General features: G+C 50.4%; 1 protein-coding gene across 2 annotated transcripts; it reads left to right on the forward strand.

Moving 5' to 3' along the window:
• Positions 1–429: 429 nt before the first annotated feature.
• LOC116781571 (adenosine deaminase-like) lies at positions 430–18,628 on the forward strand. 2 transcript variants are annotated; one of them, XM_032677227.1, is made up of 11 exons: positions 430–475; positions 5,539–5,600; positions 8,802–8,924; positions 9,053–9,196; positions 9,983–10,098; positions 12,286–12,419; positions 14,010–14,081; positions 14,348–14,449; positions 15,197–15,264; positions 15,654–15,783; positions 17,031–18,628. In XM_032677227.1, the coding sequence occupies exons 1-11, from the start codon at positions 440–442 to the stop codon at positions 17,130–17,132; spliced, it is 1,089 nt and encodes a 362-aa protein (XP_032533118.1). In that variant the 5' UTR covers positions 430–439; the 3' UTR covers positions 17,133–18,628. The 2 variants fall into 2 exon arrangements, with proteins under 2 accessions (XP_032533118.1, XP_032533119.1); XM_032677228.1 differs by lacking the exons at positions 430–475; positions 5,539–5,600 and adding an exon at positions 6,840–7,120.
• The last annotated feature ends 3,581 nt before the right edge of the window (positions 18,629–22,209 follow it).

Below are 22,209 nucleotides of genomic sequence, written 5' to 3' on the forward strand. Positions count from 1 at the left end.
CTGGATGTGGCACGGCAGTGTTGGATCAAGGGTTGGACTCGATGATCTCGGAGATCTTTCCCAAGCTGGCTGATCCTGTGATTCTACGATTCTATGAATTCTTCCCTGCGAGCGCGGCGAGGCGCCGGCACAGGCTGCCCGAAGATGGGGCCGCGCCCCAGCCCTGGAAGCGTCCGAGGCCAGGCTGGACGGGGCTTGGAGCAACCCGGGTCTAGCGGCAGGCGTCCCTAAACAAGGGCAGGGCTGTGGAAAGGGTCTGATCTTTAAGGTTCCGATGCCATCGCCCCGTGCCTGCCCCGGGCTCTGCGGGGCGGGGCCGGGCGAGCGGGGCCGGGCGAGCGGGGCCGGGCGAGCGGGGCCGGGCGAGCGGGGCCGGGCGAGCGGGGCCGGGCGAGCGGGGCCGGCGGAGCGGGAGCGGCGGAGCGGGAGCGGCGGGAGCATGGAGCGGGCACCGGGAGTGTTCGGGGGACCCAAGGTGAGCTGGCGGCGCTGCCGCAGGCAGGGCTGGGAACGGGCATGCACCGGGAGCAGCGGAGCTGGGAGAGGTGGCCAGAGCTGGCTGGAGCTGTGCGTGTCCCGTCAGCACCGAGGAGACGGCACTAAAGGTGCCCGCGCTGGCTGTGCCGAAGGAGTTTGGGTGGGTGCCTTGCCCTGCTCCCTGTAACACTGCAGCCTCTGTGCTGAGCTGATAGCACAGGGATTTGACTTGGGAACAAAACTTCAAAGCTAAAAATTAAAAAAAAATAAATTTACAAAGGTGATCCTTATTGAGGGGACTGCAAATGCACAACAGTGTGTTCAGAGTGATGTTGTCTTTGGCTAAACCACTTTTTGAGTACAGCCTGACCCCTGACTCTTGGCACGGGTGCCTGGTTCTGCTGAGGCTGCACTGAGCTCAGCCATACCTTACACAGTGGTACCTTGTGTGCTCAGTCCTTCAATAATGGGGTACAGGGACGCTCTCGGATAAACTTCCTGCATCCACTTGTCAGCCGTGATGGCAGTGAGAGGCTGGTTTGGTGCTGCACAGAGTGCAAGGGCTCTGTTTATTGCTGCAGCCGGGGGTGGGTGTGAGATCCATGGTGGGTTGGCGAGGACGTGGCCCTGCCACCCCATGGGAGGCATCACCTGTGGTGACACACAGCCACCATCACCTGTTAACATCACCACGAGTCTTGTACCGAGGTCAGTGAAGGTCGAGTAGTTGGTGCTGGGAGGATGGTACCAAAGGCTTCCCAGCACAGGAGTAACCTCCTCTTCCACAGCCACCAAACCCCTGTATCATGTCAGTGCTTCTCTGGAAAGCATGGATGTGTTTTGCAGCAGGGTGTCGTGTGGGTTTTGCAAGTCTCCCATGTTTCTCTTTCAAAGGCTCAAGCCTTAAAGCATGTGGTAAATTCATCTCCCAGATGCATTTGTGGGTGTTGCCAGATTTGAGGACAATGCTGTGCCCCTTCCACTTCACATCCCTTTTGAGCCACTCGCACCTCTTGCTCCTAAATGAGTCTTTGTGGTGAGCTTAGGATGAGGATGACTTTGCTCCTGACAGCACACTTCCATAAAACCAGTATTTGGGAAACACAGTTCATTCTTTTTTGCAGTGGTTGGCATTTGTCTTATCTCTTGTTCAACTTTGCTACTTTGCTCTCCATTAACATTTGCCTGCCACACTTATCTATTGACAAATTACAGCTATAATTGCCCTATTTTTCAGCTATTGAGGTTAACAGAATGAGTTTAAATTGTCAGCTTTTAATGGCCTGATAAGTAATCCTGGGCCAAGTCACTGTTAAGGGTTTTATGATGCCACTTTACCAGCTGCAGTTGGTGTTACTTTTACTGTGGTGTTAGGACTGACTTTGGTCATTGTATGTATTTTAAGAAAGACCCTAGAACTACCTCATACAGAAAATCCTTCAAGTGCCTTAGCTTGGATGGCTCTTTTTATGCCATATAGTAGCCAAACTGAGCAGTTAACTGCTCTGCCATGGTCTGCTGAGCAAACTCTAGTAGAGAAATTGTATTGGATTTACTGTGGCTGAAAATACTTTGAATGTTTGGTTAACTTTTTCCTCCTAATTTCACTAAATTGAAAATAATCAGACTTGATCTTGGAATGGAACATACTTGTTTGAGTACCTAATTTTGTGTTCGAATTTATTTTTTAAGCTTATTAAATCTCAAAGAAAACATTACAATATTGCCAGAGAAGTCACACCAGAGCCCTTAAAACTTCTCCTTTTTAAAATCTGAACCAACTTGCTGATATCTGCACCAGTGAGTCGCGTGCCCTGGTTGAGCTGAAACTTTTTTTGCATAAAAATGGAAAGCACTGGGTTTGCTCTGATGGCCTTGCTGGGGGCCGTCTGTGCTGAGGACGCACAGTTTACAGCCAGTTACGTCTTTTGAACTCACCCCTCTGGCCTTCAACAACTCTTTAGTGAAACTAAAGGTTTTATTGAATTGCACTCTGGGTTTTTGATGCCCTGGCAGGAGATCAGTGGAGGTGCAGAAGGACACAAGCGTGGCTGCACAGAGTTGGTCTTGATGGTCCTCACTGCAACTGGGGAACGAGCAAAGCTCCTGCCCCAGGAAAGCGTTGGAGAGCTCTGCTGCTTTCTTGTTCTTCATCAGAACAAGTGTTGCCATATCCTGTGAGAAGGGAAGGCATCGACCTGGTCAAGTGGGTGGCAACCCTGCCCATGGCAGGGGGGTTGGAGCTAAATGATCTTTAAGTTCCTTTCCAATCCAAACCTTTCTCTAATTTTATGATCAGTGGTCCTGGAACGGTTGGAGGCTCCTCTGCAGTGATGGTGCAGCACTGGTCCTGAACCAGTGTTGAGATCCTCATTTAATTTGTGTGCACAAGCTTCCGCTCCAAATAAACCAGAGGGTTTGGGGTGAGAGACCACGTGCCCATGGAGCTCTGTGTGCCCTGGAGCAGAGCCCTGGAAAAGGCACTGGGCTCCTGCATCCATCATTATTTCTGCTTGCTCAGGCATCATCTCCTGGAGCCACAGTTCAGAGAAAACTCTTTCATCTCTCTCTGGGTGCTTTCCTTGGCTTCAGGCAAGATCATGTCACCCACTTATGTCTCAAAAAGTCTTGTGCTTTGTTTACCCAAAACAAACACTCAGCAAGAGAGCTGAAATGTAATCTGCAGCGAGCAGCCTCCCAGGGACCTCGAAGCCTGGGGGTTTGCCAGCAAGATGCCCAGGGGAGATGAGCAGCTGGGTTGTGCCTCTGCTGATTGCATCCTTATCTAGAGCCTTTTGGGCACAGCTTTCCATCCTCTCTTGAGTGTCCTTTGGCCATCTAAATAGCATAGATTGCTTCTCAGCTGCAGAAAATGATGCCCTCAAGCACTGATCTTGGGGAAACCCAAAACTTTTTGGGTCGAACAGCACTGAGCTGCCTTAGTTTAGGTCCCTTCAGACCCAAAGAAGTGCTGGCAGGGGAGGAAGAGCCTGCTGCTGGTGTTGGAGAGGAACCTTGTTGCTTTACCAAGCATCTCACCTGCAGAAGTGGCAGGAGGAAGTGACTGGCATGGACAAAGGGCTCCACAGAATCTCCATTCTCGTTGATGGGAATGTCACATGGGGATGTTCTTGCAGGAAACACTTGAGAAGTGTTTGGAGTGAGAAGACCTCAATAGGTTCAGTTGCTTGGTTTTTAAATCCAGTGTGAGCAAGTTTCAAGTCAGTAAGTTTTATCCATCAGAAAGGGCTGTCACAAGGGCTGTTGGATATCTCAAGGAGTGGAGCTTGCCTGGTTTTGAAATAGGAGTTGGAGCTCAAGAGTGGAAAGCATGCCAGGTGTCCACATCTGGTGATGCAGATCAGTCCATGCCGTGTTATTTTATCTGCTGCTTTGCAGGACATTTAGTCCTCATAAGCAGGATTCTGTAACTCGAGGTGGGGGGAAAAAGCAGGTTTTCCCATTTTTAAATCTTCCTCCCTGTAGATTCAGATCGTATCTTAAGGGTAGGAGAAGTGACAGGGATATCTTTTCACAGCCTGCTAACAGTGGTGTCTGTGGGCATATTCGTGACCCCCTGGGCCAGCTGATTGCAACAGTGCAGGATCAGCAGCTCCAGCTGCTCTGAGCCTGGCACCAGTGCATGTGAGGGGCATGTCCTGTGGGGATGGGCTGGCCCCCAGCCCTGCCCCTGCCCAGCAGTGAGGGCCCTGTGCAGCAGCAGTGGTGGGTGACAGCCCTGGCCGTGGGTCGGGGGTCTCTGCCTGCACGGCAGGGCTGCAGGGCAGGGTGGGCACAGGAGCGAGCTCGTGGGCATCAGTGCGTGGGAACTGCCAGCCCTGTGCCAGGAGCTCATGTCACCTGCTCTTGGACACTCCCGAGGATCCAAAAGAATCCAAGGGAGGTGGACAGTCCTGCATTGCTCTGCTGGCAGGGACTGCTTACTCGTTTTTCTTCCTTGTAGTTATTGTTTGAGACATACCCTGACACCAGAGGGTTTGTGGGTTTTAATTAGTAACCATGGGTGTTTTAATTATCCATGCAAATATCCAGTCCTCTTCTGAATCCTACTCAATTCTTACCCTCGGCACCCTGCAGCAAACACCTACAGAGTAGAATGTGCACGATGTTACAACTAACAACTTCGTGCACGATGTTACAACTAACAACAAGTTGCTCAAGTTTGATTAAAAAAATAAAATTAAACATGCATTTTGTAGGCTATGCTGTTACTTAAAACAGTTGTAGAAAGATGAATATCTAGCTGAAACATTTTACAGCTAGTATTTTCCTTCCCAGTTTGATATCCAAATTACATCTGTCATGTTCCTCCAAAAGGCCCAGCTGGCTAATGGAAAAAACTTGCTTTTGTTTTTCTGGGGCTCTTTCTCCAAAATCCAATGTTTCAGCAATAATCAGGAAACAGGGTTTCAGAGTGAAAAGACCTGAGTTACTGTCCCATTTTTAATGAGTAAAAATTTAAGTGTTTTATTTTGAAACCAGCTTAGTAGCTCTATGGGACAACTTATTATTTTTCACAGCACCTTGTACCATGGGACTGACTTCTTCTGTAGTATTACAGATCCTGTAAGCTCTGATAATACCAAGTAATTAACAACCCATCAGGAGCTGATTCTTGGAAGTGAAGTCAAAGTTTTTGTAATGACTCTTAGCAAATTAATTGGTGTTTGGCTGCCTGTGACTTCAAGGAGGAGTAAGCTGGAAAGCAAAGGTGTTTGGGGTTTGCTTTTTTCACTCTTCCCAAATTCTGAACCACACAAGCTAAATAAGGATAGGGCAGTTCCTGAAAATTACCAGAAACTGAATAATTTTCTAAAGATTCATTAAATGCGTGAGCTGCAGCAGCTATAAGAAAATACTTAGTACTTGGATGTTGAAAAATAAACTTTATAATGATTATATTTTAAAAATGTTTCTGTGCTTCCTTGTCATGATTTTGTCCCTGTATTGGCTGCATTTATACCCATGTGAGTGCCAGCTACTTATCTCTGAACTTTTGCTGTAGCTCTAAGAATACCTGACCCATTTTTCTTATTGCAGGTTGAGCTTCACGTCCACCTGGATGGAGCCATTAGACCAGAGACAATCTTGTACTTTGGCAGGTGAGTTGTGGGGTGAGGAAAGCTCTGGGAGCTGCAGTTCCAAAGCATCATCCCTTCTGCTTGTCCAGGTCTGCGACAGAAGAGCTCCTGCAGGCAGCAAACCTGGCTGGTGCCGGTGCTGTCTCTGCCCAGACGGGTCCTCTGACTGCACAGTGTGGTGACACTGAGCACATCCCAAAGGGCAGTGGGGCTGCACAGTGTGGTGACACTGAGCACATCCCAAAGGGCAGTGGGGCTGCACAGTGTGGTGACACTGAGCACATCCCAAAGGGCAGTGGGGCTGCACAGGTAGCAGGAGCATGAGCAAGGTGGTCATGGGTTTGTGAGCTGGGCAAGCCAAGAGGAGCCACCATGAGAAAAACTCCAAAGGTGTCTCATAAACAGCTGCCTGCCTTTGAAGTGTGGCCGGGACACGGCAGAGCAGCTGTATTCTGATTCCTTTTTCCATATTCCTAATTGCAAAAGCAAGTGAAATGACAGCAGGTGGGAGCGTTGTCTTGGTGGTGGTGGTGCCGTTCCACGGTTTGGGAGGAAAAACCCACCCTGCCCTGCTGCCTTTGAACCCCAGGCTGTCTGCCTGGTGTCAGCAGTCAGGGAGTCACACTCGCTTGTGGGTGACCCCGGGAAGCTCTTGGCAGTGACTTGGAGAGAGGTTGTTTCCTTGACAGAGCCCACGTGCATCTTCTCCCTTCAGGGTAGACGGTGTAGGAAGCACTGGGTGAATGATTAAGTGGTGTGAGGACCTGGCTCCACACTTGTGGGCAAAATAAATAAGAATTCTTCCAGCTGTCACTGATACCCTCAGATCAAGAAGGTTGTGAACTTAAGGATTTCAGGGAACAGCTCTTGGGCACAGCTCTGGTACTTTGGGGAGGAAATCAGTTCTGACGAGGATGGGAAGCAGTTCTGGCATCCTGTGAGCCCAGCAGGCTCCAAGGCAGTGCAGTCCTAGGGGAAACATTCTTTCTACAGTAGCTATTTCTGCAGGGCGTGGCCATACCTTTTGCAGTGTAGTCAGAGCAAGGAGGGTGGATCAGAACTGTCCATCCCATTCACTGCAGGATGTTGGCACTGAGTTGAGTCAGGGTTCCTGCTGCTGGGCTGCAGGGCTGGAATACAGGTCCAAATGGACAGATGGGTCAGTGGTGACTCCCTGGGACTCTGCTGGGTCCCTCTGCCAGCAAAGGGAAAATGCCAGTGTAGTCCCTGAGGAGGGCTGCGGGAGCCCTGAAGCCCAGGAGGCACTGGCTGTCTGGGGATCCTGTGCCAGGATCCTTGCTTAGGGCAGAAACCTTCATTGCCTGAGAGTGTGCCGAGTTGCCTCTTATTTATAAACAGCCCTGACATCCCCCAGAGCTGCCAGCCCTCGGGTGGAGCAAGGCTGTGCTATTTGTGAGCTCTAAAACTTGCACTCACACACACAAAAAAAGCAGTGGAGTAGTGCAGGAGGCTGTAGGGGACTGGCTGCCTTAATAACCTCACCCTGGGCACAGAAGGCTGCTTGTGGTCTATTTTTAAAGGTAAATAGCTGGAAATAAATTTGCCAGGTGGTGGCATAATATAAACCCGGGCTGCTGGGATGCACAAAGTCCCTTGGGCAGTGCACTGCTGAACTCGGTGGTTTTTAGAAACTTTGTCTCCAATTCTGTCAGATCTAGGCCAGGGTTTGCATCCCCCCTGCCCAGCCAGAGGGTTTAGAGCCATGGCAGATCCCTCGTGGGACTGGGTGTCCCCAGGAAAGCTGCCCTGTCCGAGGTGGGACAGTGTGTGTGGTGCTGCCCATGGCTGGAGGTGGCTCTGGGCAGGACACCGAGGTGCTGGTGGGCACGAGCACATTCCCTGGAGCAGCTTTGCCTCAGGAAGGATCCCACCTACCAGCAGGGCTGGATGGGGCAGCAGCAGCTCCCAGAGCCACACTGGCATGATCCACCAGACCTCCTCATCCAGAGACCTGACTCCAGGGCGGATCATCCCAAAGCACTGCTGCTGCTGCTGCTGCCTTCGGGAAGCACAGGAAAATGTCAGGGAAGGGGCTTTGCTGTAGGAAACTTTCCCTGGGCAGGTGGAGGGAGGTGCAAGCCAGTTCCTAGGGCAGACACTGATGTGTCAGTGCCATGGAAAGGGCAAGGAAAACCAATGCCTTGGCAACCATGAGTGTTCCCTGCTGAGTGCCAGCAACTTAATCTGTGCAGATTGCATGTGAGGGCTGAGCGTGGGGCTGGTTTCCTTCCTGGCTGAGGGGGGAAGGAGCAATGTTTACTGAGCCCAGGAGCAGGGTCCTTTGGACTGTCCCCCTGCATGGCTCCCTGGAATAATTGCTGGCACGGAGACAATAAAGTTGTCTGTGGTGTTTTGTCTCTATTAGCAGAGATCCACCCATTAGCTGTAATTCATTGTGGCAGGAAAGAGGATTAAAAACAAATGTCTAGTTATTATTCCAAATTTATGTTGGCTTGTGCAGGGTACCAGAGTGTGGGGGTGGCAAAGCCTGCCCAGGAAGCCTTCAGCACTCTTGGCTGGCAGCCTGGCTGTCGCCCCACTGCCCTGGCGACACCTTCCCCCACACAGTACTCCAGCTGCTCCAGGGAAAAATGGCCTCTCCCCTCTTGGAAGTACTTAAGTGGGCTTTAGCATCACTATCTCTTTGGTGAGAGCAGTTGTTGCCATTTGCTCCTGCGTGGAAGGTGTCCCTGTCAGAGAAGATGCCACCACAGTGCTGGGCTCGGGAACCAGCTCACTCACAGGAACTGAACCCTTGAGCCACGACACTTCTGCCTGCATGATCCCAGGCCTTGGAGCATCCCCTCGAGTTTTCAAACCTTTGAGCCTGTGTAAGTGGATATTGACTTTTCTAAAGAATTTTGGCAATTCCTAGGACTAGGAGGTGCCAAGAAATAATCCAGAGCCCCTTTAGATGAACTCCTTCTTAAGCTTAAAATGTGCCCTGGCTGTGTTCCTGCAGGGTCAGTCTGGGCTTGTCTTTTGGTTTGTTTGTGCTTTGCCTGCGTTTTGGATTGCCTTCCTCTCTGCTGAGCTTCAGGGCAGCATCCACGAGGAGATTTTGGAAGGACAGCGTGTGCTGTGTCTCTCTGTGAAGGAGCAGTGGTTGATGCTGCCAGCTCGGGATGTGATCGCTGTGTGAAATGGATTGATCAAAAATGTGATGCCTTCCCTGTCAGTAACACGTGCCTTCATTTCCAGAAAAAGAGGGATCCCTCTCCCTGGCAACACTGTTGAGGAGCTCCTGAAGTACATCAGCTATGACACACCACTGACACTCCCCCAGTTTCTAGAGAAATTTAATTACTACATGCCTGCTATTGCGTAAGTACCCTGCTTTTTGCTTCTCCCCCCTCAACCCTTGGCAGCATCCCTTGGCTCAGCCTTGGAGGTTCCCTGTGTGCCCTGGGGGTGAGCAGTCCCAGTGATGGGTGGCACTGCTGTCCCTGCAGGGGTGACCGTGAGGCAGTGAGGAGAATTGCCTACGAGTTCGTGGAGACGAAGGCAAAGGAAGGAATCGCCTACGTGGAGGTCCGGTACAGCCCTCACCTCCTGGCCAACTCTGGTGTGGATCCCATCCCCTGGGGACAAGCTGAGTGAGTGATCCTGCTGTGCCAGGGAGCTACTGGGTGGCCAGCTGGGCATGGAGAACGCATGGCTCACTCCGGACAGCAGCTGTGTGTCCAAAGCTCCTTTCTCCCCCCATGCAGTGAGCACCAGCATGCTTCCACCTCTCCTTCCCACCTGTAGGGTTTTTCATCTTAAATACCTCTGTGTGCTGCTGTGTTTTAACGTCCCTTGCTCTGGGTACTGGATTCTGCATGTGCAGGGCAGCTGTGCTCAACCTTCTGGCTGGAGCTGTTCTCTGTGCGAGGCAAAGCAGCCTTCACATGTGGACTGCCTGCAAAATGGGAATTTGAGCTGGCAGAGATAGTGGGTGGCATTGGAGGGGGCTGGTGATCCGATCCTTTCCTTGCAAATCATCTCCTCTGTGATGTGTGCCTCTTATTAAATCAGTGCTGGGCTCTGTGGCCCCTCCAAAATGTGCTGTGGTGGGCACTGAGCCCCATGCTTGCCCCTGCCTGGCTGCAGGCAGTTGTGTGCCCTAATGAGATGCTCTGGCAAAGAGGGGGTTCCTCAGGGCAGGATTTGCCCCTGGTTCCCTGAGGCATTTCTAAATCTTACTGTCATCTTCACGTGCTTCTGTGCCCGACATCTGGTAAATGTGGGCATGGCATGGGTGTAAAGGGTGCTCATAAGTTCCAGGTGGTCTCATCGGGTGCCTCTGGATGTTGAGGCAAGTGGAGCCCCGAGCAGCCTGTCTCCTGCCTGCCTCCCTGGCTGGTGTCTGCCCTCTTGCTGATAGTTTTTCTTCCTTGCAGGGGAGATCTCACTCCAGATGAAGTCGTTCAGCTCGTAAATCAGGGACTACAGGATGGAGAAAGGGATTTCCACATCAAAGCCAGGTCTATTCTATGCTGCATGCACCATATGCCAAGTAATGAATTGCAGCTCCCCTGCTGCTCTGCTCCCCTTCCCTGGCACGTGGTGGAGGGTGATGTCCCCTGGGTTCAGGTCCCTGCACAAATGTGGGGAAAGCCCCCGATCCCTGGGTCTGATGCAGGACCAGACAGTGCTGAGGAGGAGTTCTTTCTTGGTGGGGGTCCTCTGCTCCCTTCACTGGGGGGAAAAGGTCTGCTGGATGGGAGAGGGGGGGTCTGTGGGTATAACCAGTATGTGAAACGTCTTGCTCATCTGTTCTCTGCCTGGGGAGCTGTGATCTCTGCTCCCTGCCCAAAGGCCAGAGCACCCCCTGGACCAGTCAAAGCCATTGGCACAGGGAGCACTTGCATCTGCTGTGCTGTCTGGTGGGTCTGAGAGCAAATGGTTGTGGAAGGAGGACTGAGATCTCACACTTCCCTGCTCGTGGTCCTGCTGCTACAGCAGCATGTGCTCCTTCCTTAGCCTGGATCACGGGGCAGCCAGAGAATCCACTGGCTACCGTCAGTCTCTGCTGGCTTAAGATGAAAACACAAGTCAAATATACTTAAGACACATACATAAAATGTTTTTAAAAAAATCAGCAGCTCTGAACTTGGTCAGTAACAGGTGCTGTGACCCAGAATAGGAAGGAAACCTGATTTCCAGCATTTCAATGGGCTGCTGAGTTCTGTGAGGACCTTCCTCCAGGGAAGAAGGTCAGAGAGAGAGTGTGTGACAGCAGCTGTTTTATGTGAAGACTTTTCTCTGAGTATCATCAAATCTCACATCAGTTTCATATAGGCTTAATAGGGTAGATGGTGGAAAGATTTTTCCTAATGAGTACATGGTTAATTTGTGTCTGGAAATGTGAAAAATCATATTCCTGGAAACTGGGAGATTGGAGAGTGGATTTTTTTCTTGCCTGCACAGTCAACTGCAAACAATACTTTGAAAACTTGACCCTGTCATTTCTGGTTTCTAGGAAGAAAACCTTTTTCTTTGTAGAAACTGGAAAGCTGTAAGGCACAGTCACCCTGATCTGCAGTGTGCCAGCACACAAGTGGTAACGACAGGAGGTGGCAGGAGCATCCGAGGGTGCATGCAGCTGCACTGCAGGAGGGATTGCTTGTGCAGGCAACAGAGTTGGCATTCTCATACCTGTATCCCAGGGCACCAGCTCTGTTACCCAGAGCCAGGAATGTGCTTGGTAAAGAGTCTTTAGTGCTACGTTCAGGATATGCTGCACAGCATATCACCTGTGATATTAATCACCTTGTGAATAAGGAACTGTTGAGAGAAAGGCAGAGATGCCAGCCAGAACTAGCTTGTATTAAACTTGTTAATAAAATAGTGGCTCTAACCCAGTGAGTTGGGAACTGATGAAAACAAGAAGAAGATGAAATTGCACACGTCCTCTTATGTGTTCCTATGGTTTGGGGATTGTATGTACACAGCAGGTGCCTGTTAATTATTAACACTACTGTTTATCTCTGTTTCTTGGCCTTTCTGCTAAGGTTAAGTGCTATGTGAGCTGGTAGATGCATGTCCTTTAGCAGAGGTTATCTATCCTGATCAGAGAGAGCTCTGAAGTAATTGTCAGCCACTTGTTACTCTCTTTCTCACTCAGGTCAAATAGATAAAAGTTCAGCTCCTTCCCACCAGAAGTAGAATCCATCGTCTTGCCCCAGGGAAGTCGAGGATGTCCTATAATAGGGCATGGCTGACTGTTGTACAGGGCCCCCCAAAGATCCCTCTCAGCCCAAACTCCTCCTTAACACGACACATCCAACAGATGCCCGGCCTGGGATGGGGTGAAAGCTCAGGAGTGAGTTGAGGGAGTTCTCCAAAGCACCATGTTACAGCCTCAGAGCAGTGCACTTCACCTTACCTCGAGCCAACTACAGCAGTCAACCACTGGTTGGAGGGGATTTTTTTATTATTTTTTTCCCCTTGCTCAAAGTGAACAGAAGAACATGATAAGAGCAGTTTTAGAGCTAATGAGTGCATTTGGTTTCCCTTTCCTTGATGACAGACTGATCAGTTGACAGCTTTTATTTGCATGAAGATGACAGACTTTTCTAGGAGTTTCTTTTTGGAGCATCACATTTTAGGAAAGACCAAAGAAAAAAAAACCTTCTAGTCATAGGATCAGGATTTGTTCATTAAAATGCTTCCTCCTAAGTACTGGTGCTGTCTCTTCCAGGCTGGTCTCCGGAGGTGGTGGAGCTCTGCAAGAAGTATCGAAACGACTCTGTGGTGGCCATTGACCTGGCTGAAGGTCAACCTTCAGAGACCCTGAAGGTGGAGAATGACTCTGAGCATAAGAAGGCTTATGAGGTTTGTGGAATTAAGCATCTTAAAAGAAATTACAAGAAAAATACATATTGAGGGGACACGTGTGAAGGGACAAGCAGCACGTTTTTCCAACTGCAGACGGCTGGGACAACTTAGAAATGCGTTGCAGCTGTTAAAAACAGAAATGTTTGTTTATATTTCCTAAATGATTAAAGGCAACCATCACTGCTTAAACATGGTCTTGGAGCTGGGGCTTGGCACGCTACCCTGTAGCACTGAGCGTGACACAAGTGACGTGGAGCTCAGATCATCCCCCACCCCACTGCTGTCAGCTCCTGGGGCTCAGTGGAACCATGGCCGAGGTGGAAGGGACTGGCCTTTCCAGCCTGCCAGAAATCACCCAAGGAGCTGAGAGGAAGCTGCACATTTGAAGGGCTTTTATCTGATCATCTCAAAAACAAACACTGTAATAGCTTCAGGAGCCTGATCCCAGACTCTTACTAGACCTCAACCTTTGCAAAGGTTCTAAGGGAAAGTCTTATTCCTCTTTGCTGGTGGGAAATTGGGGTTGTTAGTCCCCTCCATCAGTGGGGGAGGAGGTTGTGCACCACCACTGGCAAAAAAGGCAGTGGTTTGTAAGCAGTACTCAGGTCTGAAAGCATGTGGGGCTTCCTGGGGTCTTCACCCCATCAGTGGGAGCTGATACAAAGTCTGCCTGCACTGCTGTGCTGGATAAACAGAGTGATTATAAGCCCAGATGCAGGCACAGGGTTTTATGAACAAATGGGCAAGTGTGTCTTCTCCTCCCTGCTGTGCCAGCAGTACCCAGGTCCAGCCTTCTCCATCTGAAGGGTGCATCATGTCTCTGTGCCAGGGGCTCGCTCAGGCTCTGAGATGCTGAAGCAAACCCCACTCCCATCTGTATTAAGTAACTGAAAAAACCCTCCTGAGTGCAGAGCCCTGAAGGACTGTCTGTGAGGAGCGGCTGCTGCAGGATGGGGCTTGCAGCCTGCCTGCTGCTGCCAGCTGGGTGGCCCTTCTCCAGCAAGCCAGGGGCCAGGCTTCCCTCGAGGCTGCATGGCTTCCCAAAGCCCAGGTGGCCTCTGGGCCACCCTGGCAAAGGATTTTTCGGGTTGGTCATGGAGCTGCACCGAAAGCTGCACTTGCAGGGTCCTCTCGGCTGGGCTGCCTCCAGCCCAGCCCCTTACAGGAGGGAGGTGCTCAGTGTCAGAGCAGTTCTTCATCTCTGCCCTGGGGGGGGCTTCTAAATTCCCCCACGTGGCTGCAGCTGGCCAAAAAGGTAGAAGTTCCACAGGCTGGAACTGCTGCAAGGTTCATGCAGAAGGACAGGTGGGTGGAGGAAGGGGAGCTTGGAGCTTGCTGCTGTCTGGAGAAGAGGCAGTGATGAGCTCACCCAAAAAAGCCCTTGAGGAGCCTGGCTGGGCTCCAGCAGAAGGTACCAGAATTTCTCAGTGTCTCTGTTTGTGGCTCTTCTTTTGCAGCCCTTGGAGTGCGAAGCCTGTGACCTGTGGGCTCTTGGCACAGAGCCCTGTTGTTTGCTGTGCCATCCCAGGGGTTTGCTGCCCTCGCTGCAGGTGATGGGACAGGAACATGTTCTCCCCTGTTTTGCAGGAAGCTGAGAGGTGTGGGATTCATCGCACTGTCCACGCTGGGGAGGTCGGACCCGCTGCCATGGTCAAGGAGGTATGAGGAGTTCCCGAGTCAGGGCAGAGAGAGGGGCAGGGCTGGGAAGTGCCCTGCAACCCCTGCACCAGGGAGAGAGGTGTCCCAGCCCTCTCTGTAGCCACAGCACAGCAAACACTGGGGACAGGGCGCAGTGGCTGGAAAGGGCCATCCCAGAGCAGGGTCAGTGGTGGGGGCTGTCCCCATGGTGGGACAGGGGTCTCAGGGCAGGCAGGAGCCGAGCTGGTGCTCGAAGGCTGTGAGTGGTTTTCCTGTGCTCTTTTTAGGCAGTTTATGTCCTGAAGGCCGAGCGTATTGGCCATGGATACCATGTCCTGGAGGACCCTGAGCTCTACAAGGAGCTGCTGAGAACAAAGATGCATTTTGAGGTAAGGATGTGTGGTGGGAGCATGACAGCTGCTGAGTGGAAAACCAGCCCTTGTTTGGGCTGTGCTACAGCCAGGGGCACGACCTGACAGCCGAGTGCTGACCATATGTATGGTAACATTGCACTGAACTCAGCTGCCCAAAGCTCCACAGCAGAAATGGTGGGGACACCTGTCTGTTTACTGGAACCTGTTGCAAGGAGCAGCAGTGCACACAGCAGCTTGTGGGAGGCTCGTAGCAGAAAGAATGGATTCTGGTGTGGCCGAGGATAAATTCTGGAGGGATTATTCACTAGTTTATATACCTCAAGTCTACAGGCTCCTCCTTCCACAAATCAGGCTGCTATACCAGAGCAAGTCTGGTTAGAGGGTGGAAATGCCTGAGAGCTACTGTGCATGTGCAGATTTTCTCAGCTTTTCCCCAGAATGGTCATATCCAGCTAATACATGGAATATATGTGTATATGCTTAATGGCATTGGTTTCCTAACTGTGGTTGGCACACTGCTGGTGACTGACTGGCCACGGGAGACATCCCACTGGCTCCTGCTGCTGTCATGTGGGTTTTGGGCTCTTTGTATCCGTGTCCTGGGATGTGCACTGGTCCATCAGAGTAGCACTGAGGGGCAGCTGTGAACAAAGCTCTAAGCCTGTATCTGGCTTTACCAGTGTGCTGAGCTATCTGTGTCCACAGCTGGGGTTCAGATCTGCGTGCTTGATTCTGCTTTTCATGCTTAACTCCCCCAAACAGGTCTGCCCGTGGTCCAGTTACCTCACTGGAGCGTGTTCTCCAGACTTCACCAAACACCCCGTAATACAGTAAGACTTCTCAATTATATGCAATCTTGAATAACCAGGATTTACTGCTTTATAAAGCTAAGGCCCATCCAATTATGTAGGACAATGTGGCACATCCTTGTCCTTTTGCACGGGGGGAGCTGGTGCAGCTGGAGGGGTGAAGGGGTCCCTTGGGTTGGCTGTCCTGTCCCCCCTGCTCTGAGCTGTGGGGCATGAGGTGCTGCACCCCAGCCACTACTGGTAGGTCAGTGCAGAGCTGTGGGGACAGAAACCACGCTCCATGTCTGTCTCCAGCAGTTCCAGCTGCAGGGACAGCCCTGAGGTCTTTGCTTTTTCTGCGTTTCACCCTGAGAACTGCACAGCGTCACATCCAGTGCTTTACCCACCACTCCAACCCCATTTCCTTACAGATTTAAGAAGGATCATGCCAACTATTCTCTAAACACGGATGACCCCCTCATCTTTAACTCCACCATTGACAAGGATTATGGCATAGTCAAGCAATACATGGGCTTCACTGAAGAGGAGTTCAAGAGAGTTGTGAGTCAACCCTGGCTGGGTGCTCTGATGCTGTCCTGGTGCAGCCCAGAACAACCTGCTGGTTTTTCTTTATGAGCTGAAGAATTTTTAATGAAAACCAGAAAATGCTGCCCTGGCCTTGTAAGCAGGAGGCTGAGAGGGTGCTGAGCTGGCTGGAGGGGGTTCTGGAGCACTGTGGGGAGCAGGGTGTGGGTGCAGGGTGGGCTCTGAGGGGCTGCATCTCCCGGGCTGACTGCCTCAGTCGGTGTGGGGAACGGGTCAGAGTGGAAATTGTCCTCTGAAGGTCTCACAGCAGGTCTGAGCAGCAGGAAAGGTAGGTGCCTCTTGCTTTTTTTTCCCCATATTTGGAACTGCAGGTCAGTTATTTCAAGGCCTGGCCCAGGAATGAGCAAGATTCATCAGGTATGAAAGTGCTTGCAGTTTTTCCACTTACAACATGAGGATGCAACAACTGAGCTGGAAACAAAATGACTGCTGGTCACTGTTTTGGCACACACAGTCATTTATGTTTCTTGCTTACATCCTTGATTTTCTAATTATCCACCCAAGACAGAAAGACAGGGTAACTGTCGGGGGTTTGACTTACCTGGTTACCAAGTGAACCTTCCTGGTTTGAGTCAAGTCCTGGTGAACAATTCCACCTACATGTCTTCCAAGATACTTGACTTGGGAAGAGCAGGAGCATCAGACCTCCTCTCAACTCTGTCTGGTGGAACAAATCCCTTTCTCCTACTGACCTCACTCTCTGGGTCTGGAAGGAAGAACAAGGACAACTGTGAGCTCTGGGATCCTGAATCCACAGCTGTCCTCTCCTACTCTTGCAAAAGCCACCTTGTTCCTGTGTAATAAAAGTTCCTGCACAAGACAGGTGACCAGGTTGAACTGCAGAGCCAGGCTGTGTCCCATCAGGCTGCCACCATGGCTGTGTCAGGAGAGGCTCTTTTCTGAAGGGGAGTCGGGAAAGTAGGAGCAGGTCTCAAGTGCATAACCCAAAAATCCCAAAGTATTTAAAGACTTTAAAGTATTTGCTTTGTACCTGTCTCATTCCTCTTGGGACTGCTCTAGTGAGAGGCCAGAGCAGTTGCCCTGTAAAACAAGGCCATGGAAATAAATAAATCTGAGAGTGGAAACTTTACACTTTCCCTCACCTGTTGCTGCTCAGAGCCAGATGTTGGGATGTGCACAGCCACGTGTTCACGTCTGATGTGTTTTAACGTCTCTCTTGTGTTCCCCCTCTTCTTCCCCAGAACATCAACGCAGCCCAGTCCAGCTTCTTACCTGAGAAGGAAAAGCAGGAGCTGCTCAACAAGTTGTATGAAGCCTATGGGATGGTCCCCAACACATCGTGACCCGTCCCTGTGAGCCACCGTGGAGCAGGGCCCTTCTCTGTGTGCTGACTGCTCTGTGCCCGTTGGAGCTTGGGGAGAAGGTGCCCAGGGTTGGTCTCTATTCCTGGCAGCCCTGTGTTAACCCTTACAATGCTCACCAGAATCAGACTATCACATTCACCCACCTATATCCCACAAACTCTCTCCCAAATGGATATCCAGCTTCCTATCCTGCTGTTGTGCAAGCAGACTGGATCTGCCTGCTGGCCTGACTCTCTTCTCCATCTGTCAGTGTTTCTGGACTGCAAATGCAAACAGAAGAACCTCCCCTGCTTTTTTTCCCCCCACTCTTTCCCTGTTTTTCCTGTCCTGTCCCACTGACCTGCCTGGCCCTCATCTGCGGTGCCGAAATAACCACCTTTAACTCTGACTGTGACCTGGGTTAATCTTCACCCTTGCAGGGAAGAGGTGTGTTAGTGCTGGCAGGGAGTGAGCAGGTGTTTCAGACACAGAGGCTTTATTCCTGTCCCTGTGGGTAGGAAGGTTTGGTCACAGCTCTGTTTACACAGGGTTAGTCTTGTACTAACAAGACTGGAACAAGAACAAGCTGTAAGCTGGTGCCCCTACCTATACACAGGTCTGAAGGGCATTTAAAACAAAACACGGGTTTTTTTTGCATCCTTTCTTGGACAAGAGCTGTATTAGGCCACCCAATGTCACTGCAGGTGACAGCAGTGCTCACAGCTGGCCACGACCATGCTCGCACATGCATAGGAAGTTAGAACATAATTTTACCATTTTGGGCCAAAATCCGCCTTGTGGGACTTTTCCCAGTTTTGTACTCATCCTGGAGAATTCCTGTGAACTGCAGTTTGATCTTCTTCTATCTTCATTTAGGACTTGGAGAAGCCATGGTCGATTGGCTGGTTTAACAGTTCTGCCCTCTTCTTGATCTGACATAATCATTAGGCACTCCTAAGGCTGAAAAAGTAAATTAGCTAGGGCCCAGTGTTGACTTGGGTCCCACCTCATTGCTTCTCTCACTCAACTACAACACTGGCTCCAAGTCAGATCTTCGGTTTGGTGGAGAATTTATACAGAAAAATTCACCGAAAATTCCTAAGTGATTTTGGTGCATAATAGTGTTTTTACTTAATAAGCAATACAGCTGTGCATCCAGAGAAGAGACCGTCATTTTCTGACGTGAGTGTGTGGTGTGCTTTAGCATCTCAGGTGTCTGCCGAGATGCTTACTCCAAAGATACTGTACCAAAAATTTGCCTTTGACAAGGGGTCGTGGTCACCATTACCACGGACAGATCACGGACCGGTCCAGCCTCATCCAGCAGGAACAGTGTGCTGGGAGTATTTCCATTCTTTCTGGGCTTCCATATTGGTCTTCTGAGTAAAATACTCATCTCTGAAGTACATGGTGCATATATACACATAGATAGATGAATAAGAGAGAGTGATTTTCTTATTTTTATAAAGCAAAAAATAAAGCATCCCTTTTAGGAACATGATTGCAGTAAGAAACGGGCCTTTTTTGGGTAGTTTCTCTCCAAAAATTCTTTCTGAAGAAGAGTTTCTTGTTTGGATTCTGAACAGTTAATTGTGATTGTTAATCCTGTTTAATAAAATAACAGATTTATATTAAAGGTAAATCCTTTTGCCTTTTTGTTCAAGGGTGACTGTTAGGAACTGTGGTCCCTGCTCTTCAACATGTGCCCTAGTACCCCTGCTAGAACAAAGGGTCCACTGGTAGGGGTGAGGGGGGCTTTGGCAGCCTGATTCCTGCCTTCTCCTGTTGCCAGGCTGGAGCACTTTGACAACCAGAAGGAAGCTTGCTCCCTTGCCAGACAGCCAAGTTGGATTTATGGATGCAGGTTGTTCCAACCTCCCGTGTCCTTTTCCCTTCGGTAATCAAAGGAATGTGTAACCCCTGCTAGAAGCAGCAGCACCATCATTGTGTACTCTCACTTTTTCTGGTGTGTATCAAAAGTAGTTCATAGGTTTTTTCCCCTGTCTCCTGGGTTTTGTACCGTTGGTTGATGCTCAGAACCAGAAGAGGGACAGCCTGGGCTGCATCACTGGGGGACAAAGGGGAGTGTTTGCCAAGAGACTTTGGATCATTTAGTGCTTGGTTAGAGCTTCCAGAGGTCTGGCGTGCCACGTGTTCAACTGAAATGGAGGGTTCGGAGCATCATGGGAACAAAGGGACCCCGGACACTGCCAAAACTCAGGAAGACAAGGGAACCCCAAGACACTGTGGAATCTCATGGAATCCAGGGGCCATTGGAATACACTGGGGCCTCCTGGAACCAAAGGGAACATGGAACACTGCGGAACCTCATGGAATCAAAAGGACCCCGGGACTTTGTGGAACGTCAGGGAATCAAGGGGCCATTGTGACATCACAGAACCTTTTGGAACCAAAGGGAACCAACGGGACATTGTGGAATCTCATGGAATCGAGGGGCCATTGTGACACTGTGGAACCTCACAGAATCCAGGGGCCATTCTGATTCTGCAAGGCCTTCTGGAGTCAAAGGGACCATTGTGACACTGGGGAACCTCATGGAATCAAGGGTCCACTGTGACACTGGGGGAAATGATGGAATCAGTGGGCCACTGTCACACTGCAGGGCCCTATGGAGCCAAAGAACAGTGGGAACCAGTGCAACCTCTTGGAATCAAGGATCCATTGTGCCTCTGCAGGGCCTTTCGAAGCCAAAGGAAGCCTTGCACACTGTGCAACCTCATGGAATCAGGGGAACACCGTGATCTTGCAGGGCCTCATGGAACTGAAGGAAACCTGGGATTCTGCAGAATCTCATGGTATCAGCGGGCCATTGTGACACTGCAGGGCCTCATGGAATCAAATGTCCATTGTGACAGTCTAGGGCCTCAGGGAAGCTAAGGAATCCCGGGACGCTGTGGAACGTTATGGAACAATTGGGCATTTGTGACTCTGCACAACCTCATGCAACTGAGGGGCTGTCTTTGCTTAAAGACAAAACTTGGAGTGGGAGCTCCAATGAAATGAACTCCCTCCCTTTTTTTCCCTTACCAATACAGAGAGATAAAATGCAAGGAGGTATAAGTTTAAAACTAAGAGTTTACTGACAAGGAAATAGCAGCAACCACAAAGACACACAGGGAACAGCTTACCCACAAAGAGGGGAATACTTCACCCACGTGGCACCCCTGGAATAAAGGGGAACAATGTGGAGGATCCTCCCTGATAACCACCCCCCTCTGCCCCAGCAAGCCAAAGAAACACTGGCAAATGGGGCTACAAGCAGAAGCTCAGGGTCACTCTCGGGGTCTCCCCGGCTGTGGTGCTGAGTTAGACTAAGTCTCTGGGACACACAAGATGGAGGCTACTGAAGAAGGAGGGAATGTAAACATGACTTTTTTTTTAAGAAAACATAAAAAGCATAGAAAATAAAAAACTGTACATAAGGAAAGACCTCATTGTTCATGGGAGTTCTGGCACACAGTGGGAGTATCATTCAGCAAACAATATTCTACAATTCAACATCATGGACTGTTCTGACCCAAAAATCAAATCCCCTTGAGGTACACAGTGTGTTTCCCCATCCCTCTGCATCATCCACCAAGTGCACCCAAGTCCTTGAGCAGAAGCAATCCCATGGGTGGCTTTGCCTTTGCTTAAGGCAGGACTCATCCAAACTGTCCTCCCTAACATATTCCTCATAGGGACCACAGGGATTTTATCCCCTTCAATGGTACAAAGAGGTTCTTTTTGGGCAGGGTCAGCTCAACTGGTAGAGTTAACTAACTAGATTTGTGTGATGCCTTAAAGCTTTCTGGATATTTGGGTTTTTTAGATTTTAAAATAGTTGTGTAAATGTAGATGTCAATGTAGCTGTATAATATGCCACCCTTTAGCATAGTAGTTTACACAGACTCAACCCTATGACCCCACTTGATATTAAACTTTCTAAATTCCTTTAGCATGTTTAGACTTCTTTTCAAGGTAGAATTGTAGAAAAACACCTCTGTTGAACAACATGGCACCCTAGGCCTGGACAACAAGATCCCACAAGAGACAAAGCAACCTTCAAGCCCAGAACTTTGGAGGCGCTCCAAGGACTGCACGTTCTGTGAAGAAGATGAAGATGAGAGAGAAGGGGTCCCAAAGCCCCCAAACCCAGTTCCCCAAGGGGTGTGTCAGGGGGCAGAACTGGGCAGAACGGGGGGGTGGAGAGTTCTGGCATTGGACGGACCATCTTCTAAAACTGTAGAACCATTGCCTGGGAGGGCGCGTTGTGTCTGTTCCCCTGGGCCTGTGGGCCTGATGAAAGGACCTGCCCTTTTTAGCTGATCTTAGACACTGAACTGGCCTGGAGTTTTCTCTCTTGAGGTTACAGGATTAACTAACTAGGTGGCTTTTGCTAAATGCACATCCCAAGGTTTGAAGGTCCCACTGCCCATTGCTTTCAAGGTGGTTTTGAACAGTCCACTCTACCATTCCACTTTCCCAGTGGCTGGTACCTGACAGGGAATATGATCCATCCACTCCATGCCGAGCTCTCTGGTCCAGGTTTGCACAAGGTTGTTTTTGAAAAGAGTTCTGCTGTCCAACTCCAGTTTTTCTGGAGTGCTATGTCTCCACAGGACTTACTTTTCCAGGCCCAGGATGGTGCTCTGGGCAGTGGTGGGAGGCACAGGGGGTGTCTCCTGCCCTCCAGTGCTTGTGTCCACCATGGTCAGCACGTAGAGCTTGCCTTGGTGGGTTTAGGGAGTGTGCTGGGATCAATCTGCCAGGCCTGCCCACATCTCTATTTCAGCCATCATCCCCCACCCCACAGGAGCTTTACCCTCTTGACCTGTTTGATGGCAGCACATGTTTCCCAGGTCTGGAGAACCTGGTAGTTGGTGTCCATGGTTAAATGCAGCCCTGGATCACAAGCCCAGCTGGATGTTGCACCTCTTCCCTCAGGACCTGAGGTGCCCTGGGCCCAGCGAGCCAGGAATAATTCACCTTGTGTTGCCAGTCCAGCTCTACCTGAGACACTTTCATCTGGTCAGTCCCATCCCCCTGCCCATTGCTGGATGTCACTCAGCAGCCC

This window comes from Chiroxiphia lanceolata (assembly GCF_009829145.1).
Source record: "Chiroxiphia lanceolata isolate bChiLan1 chromosome W unlocalized genomic scaffold, bChiLan1.pri scaffold_60_arrow_ctg1, whole genome shotgun sequence".
Lineage (NCBI taxonomy): Eukaryota > Metazoa > Chordata > Aves > Passeriformes > Pipridae > Chiroxiphia > Chiroxiphia lanceolata.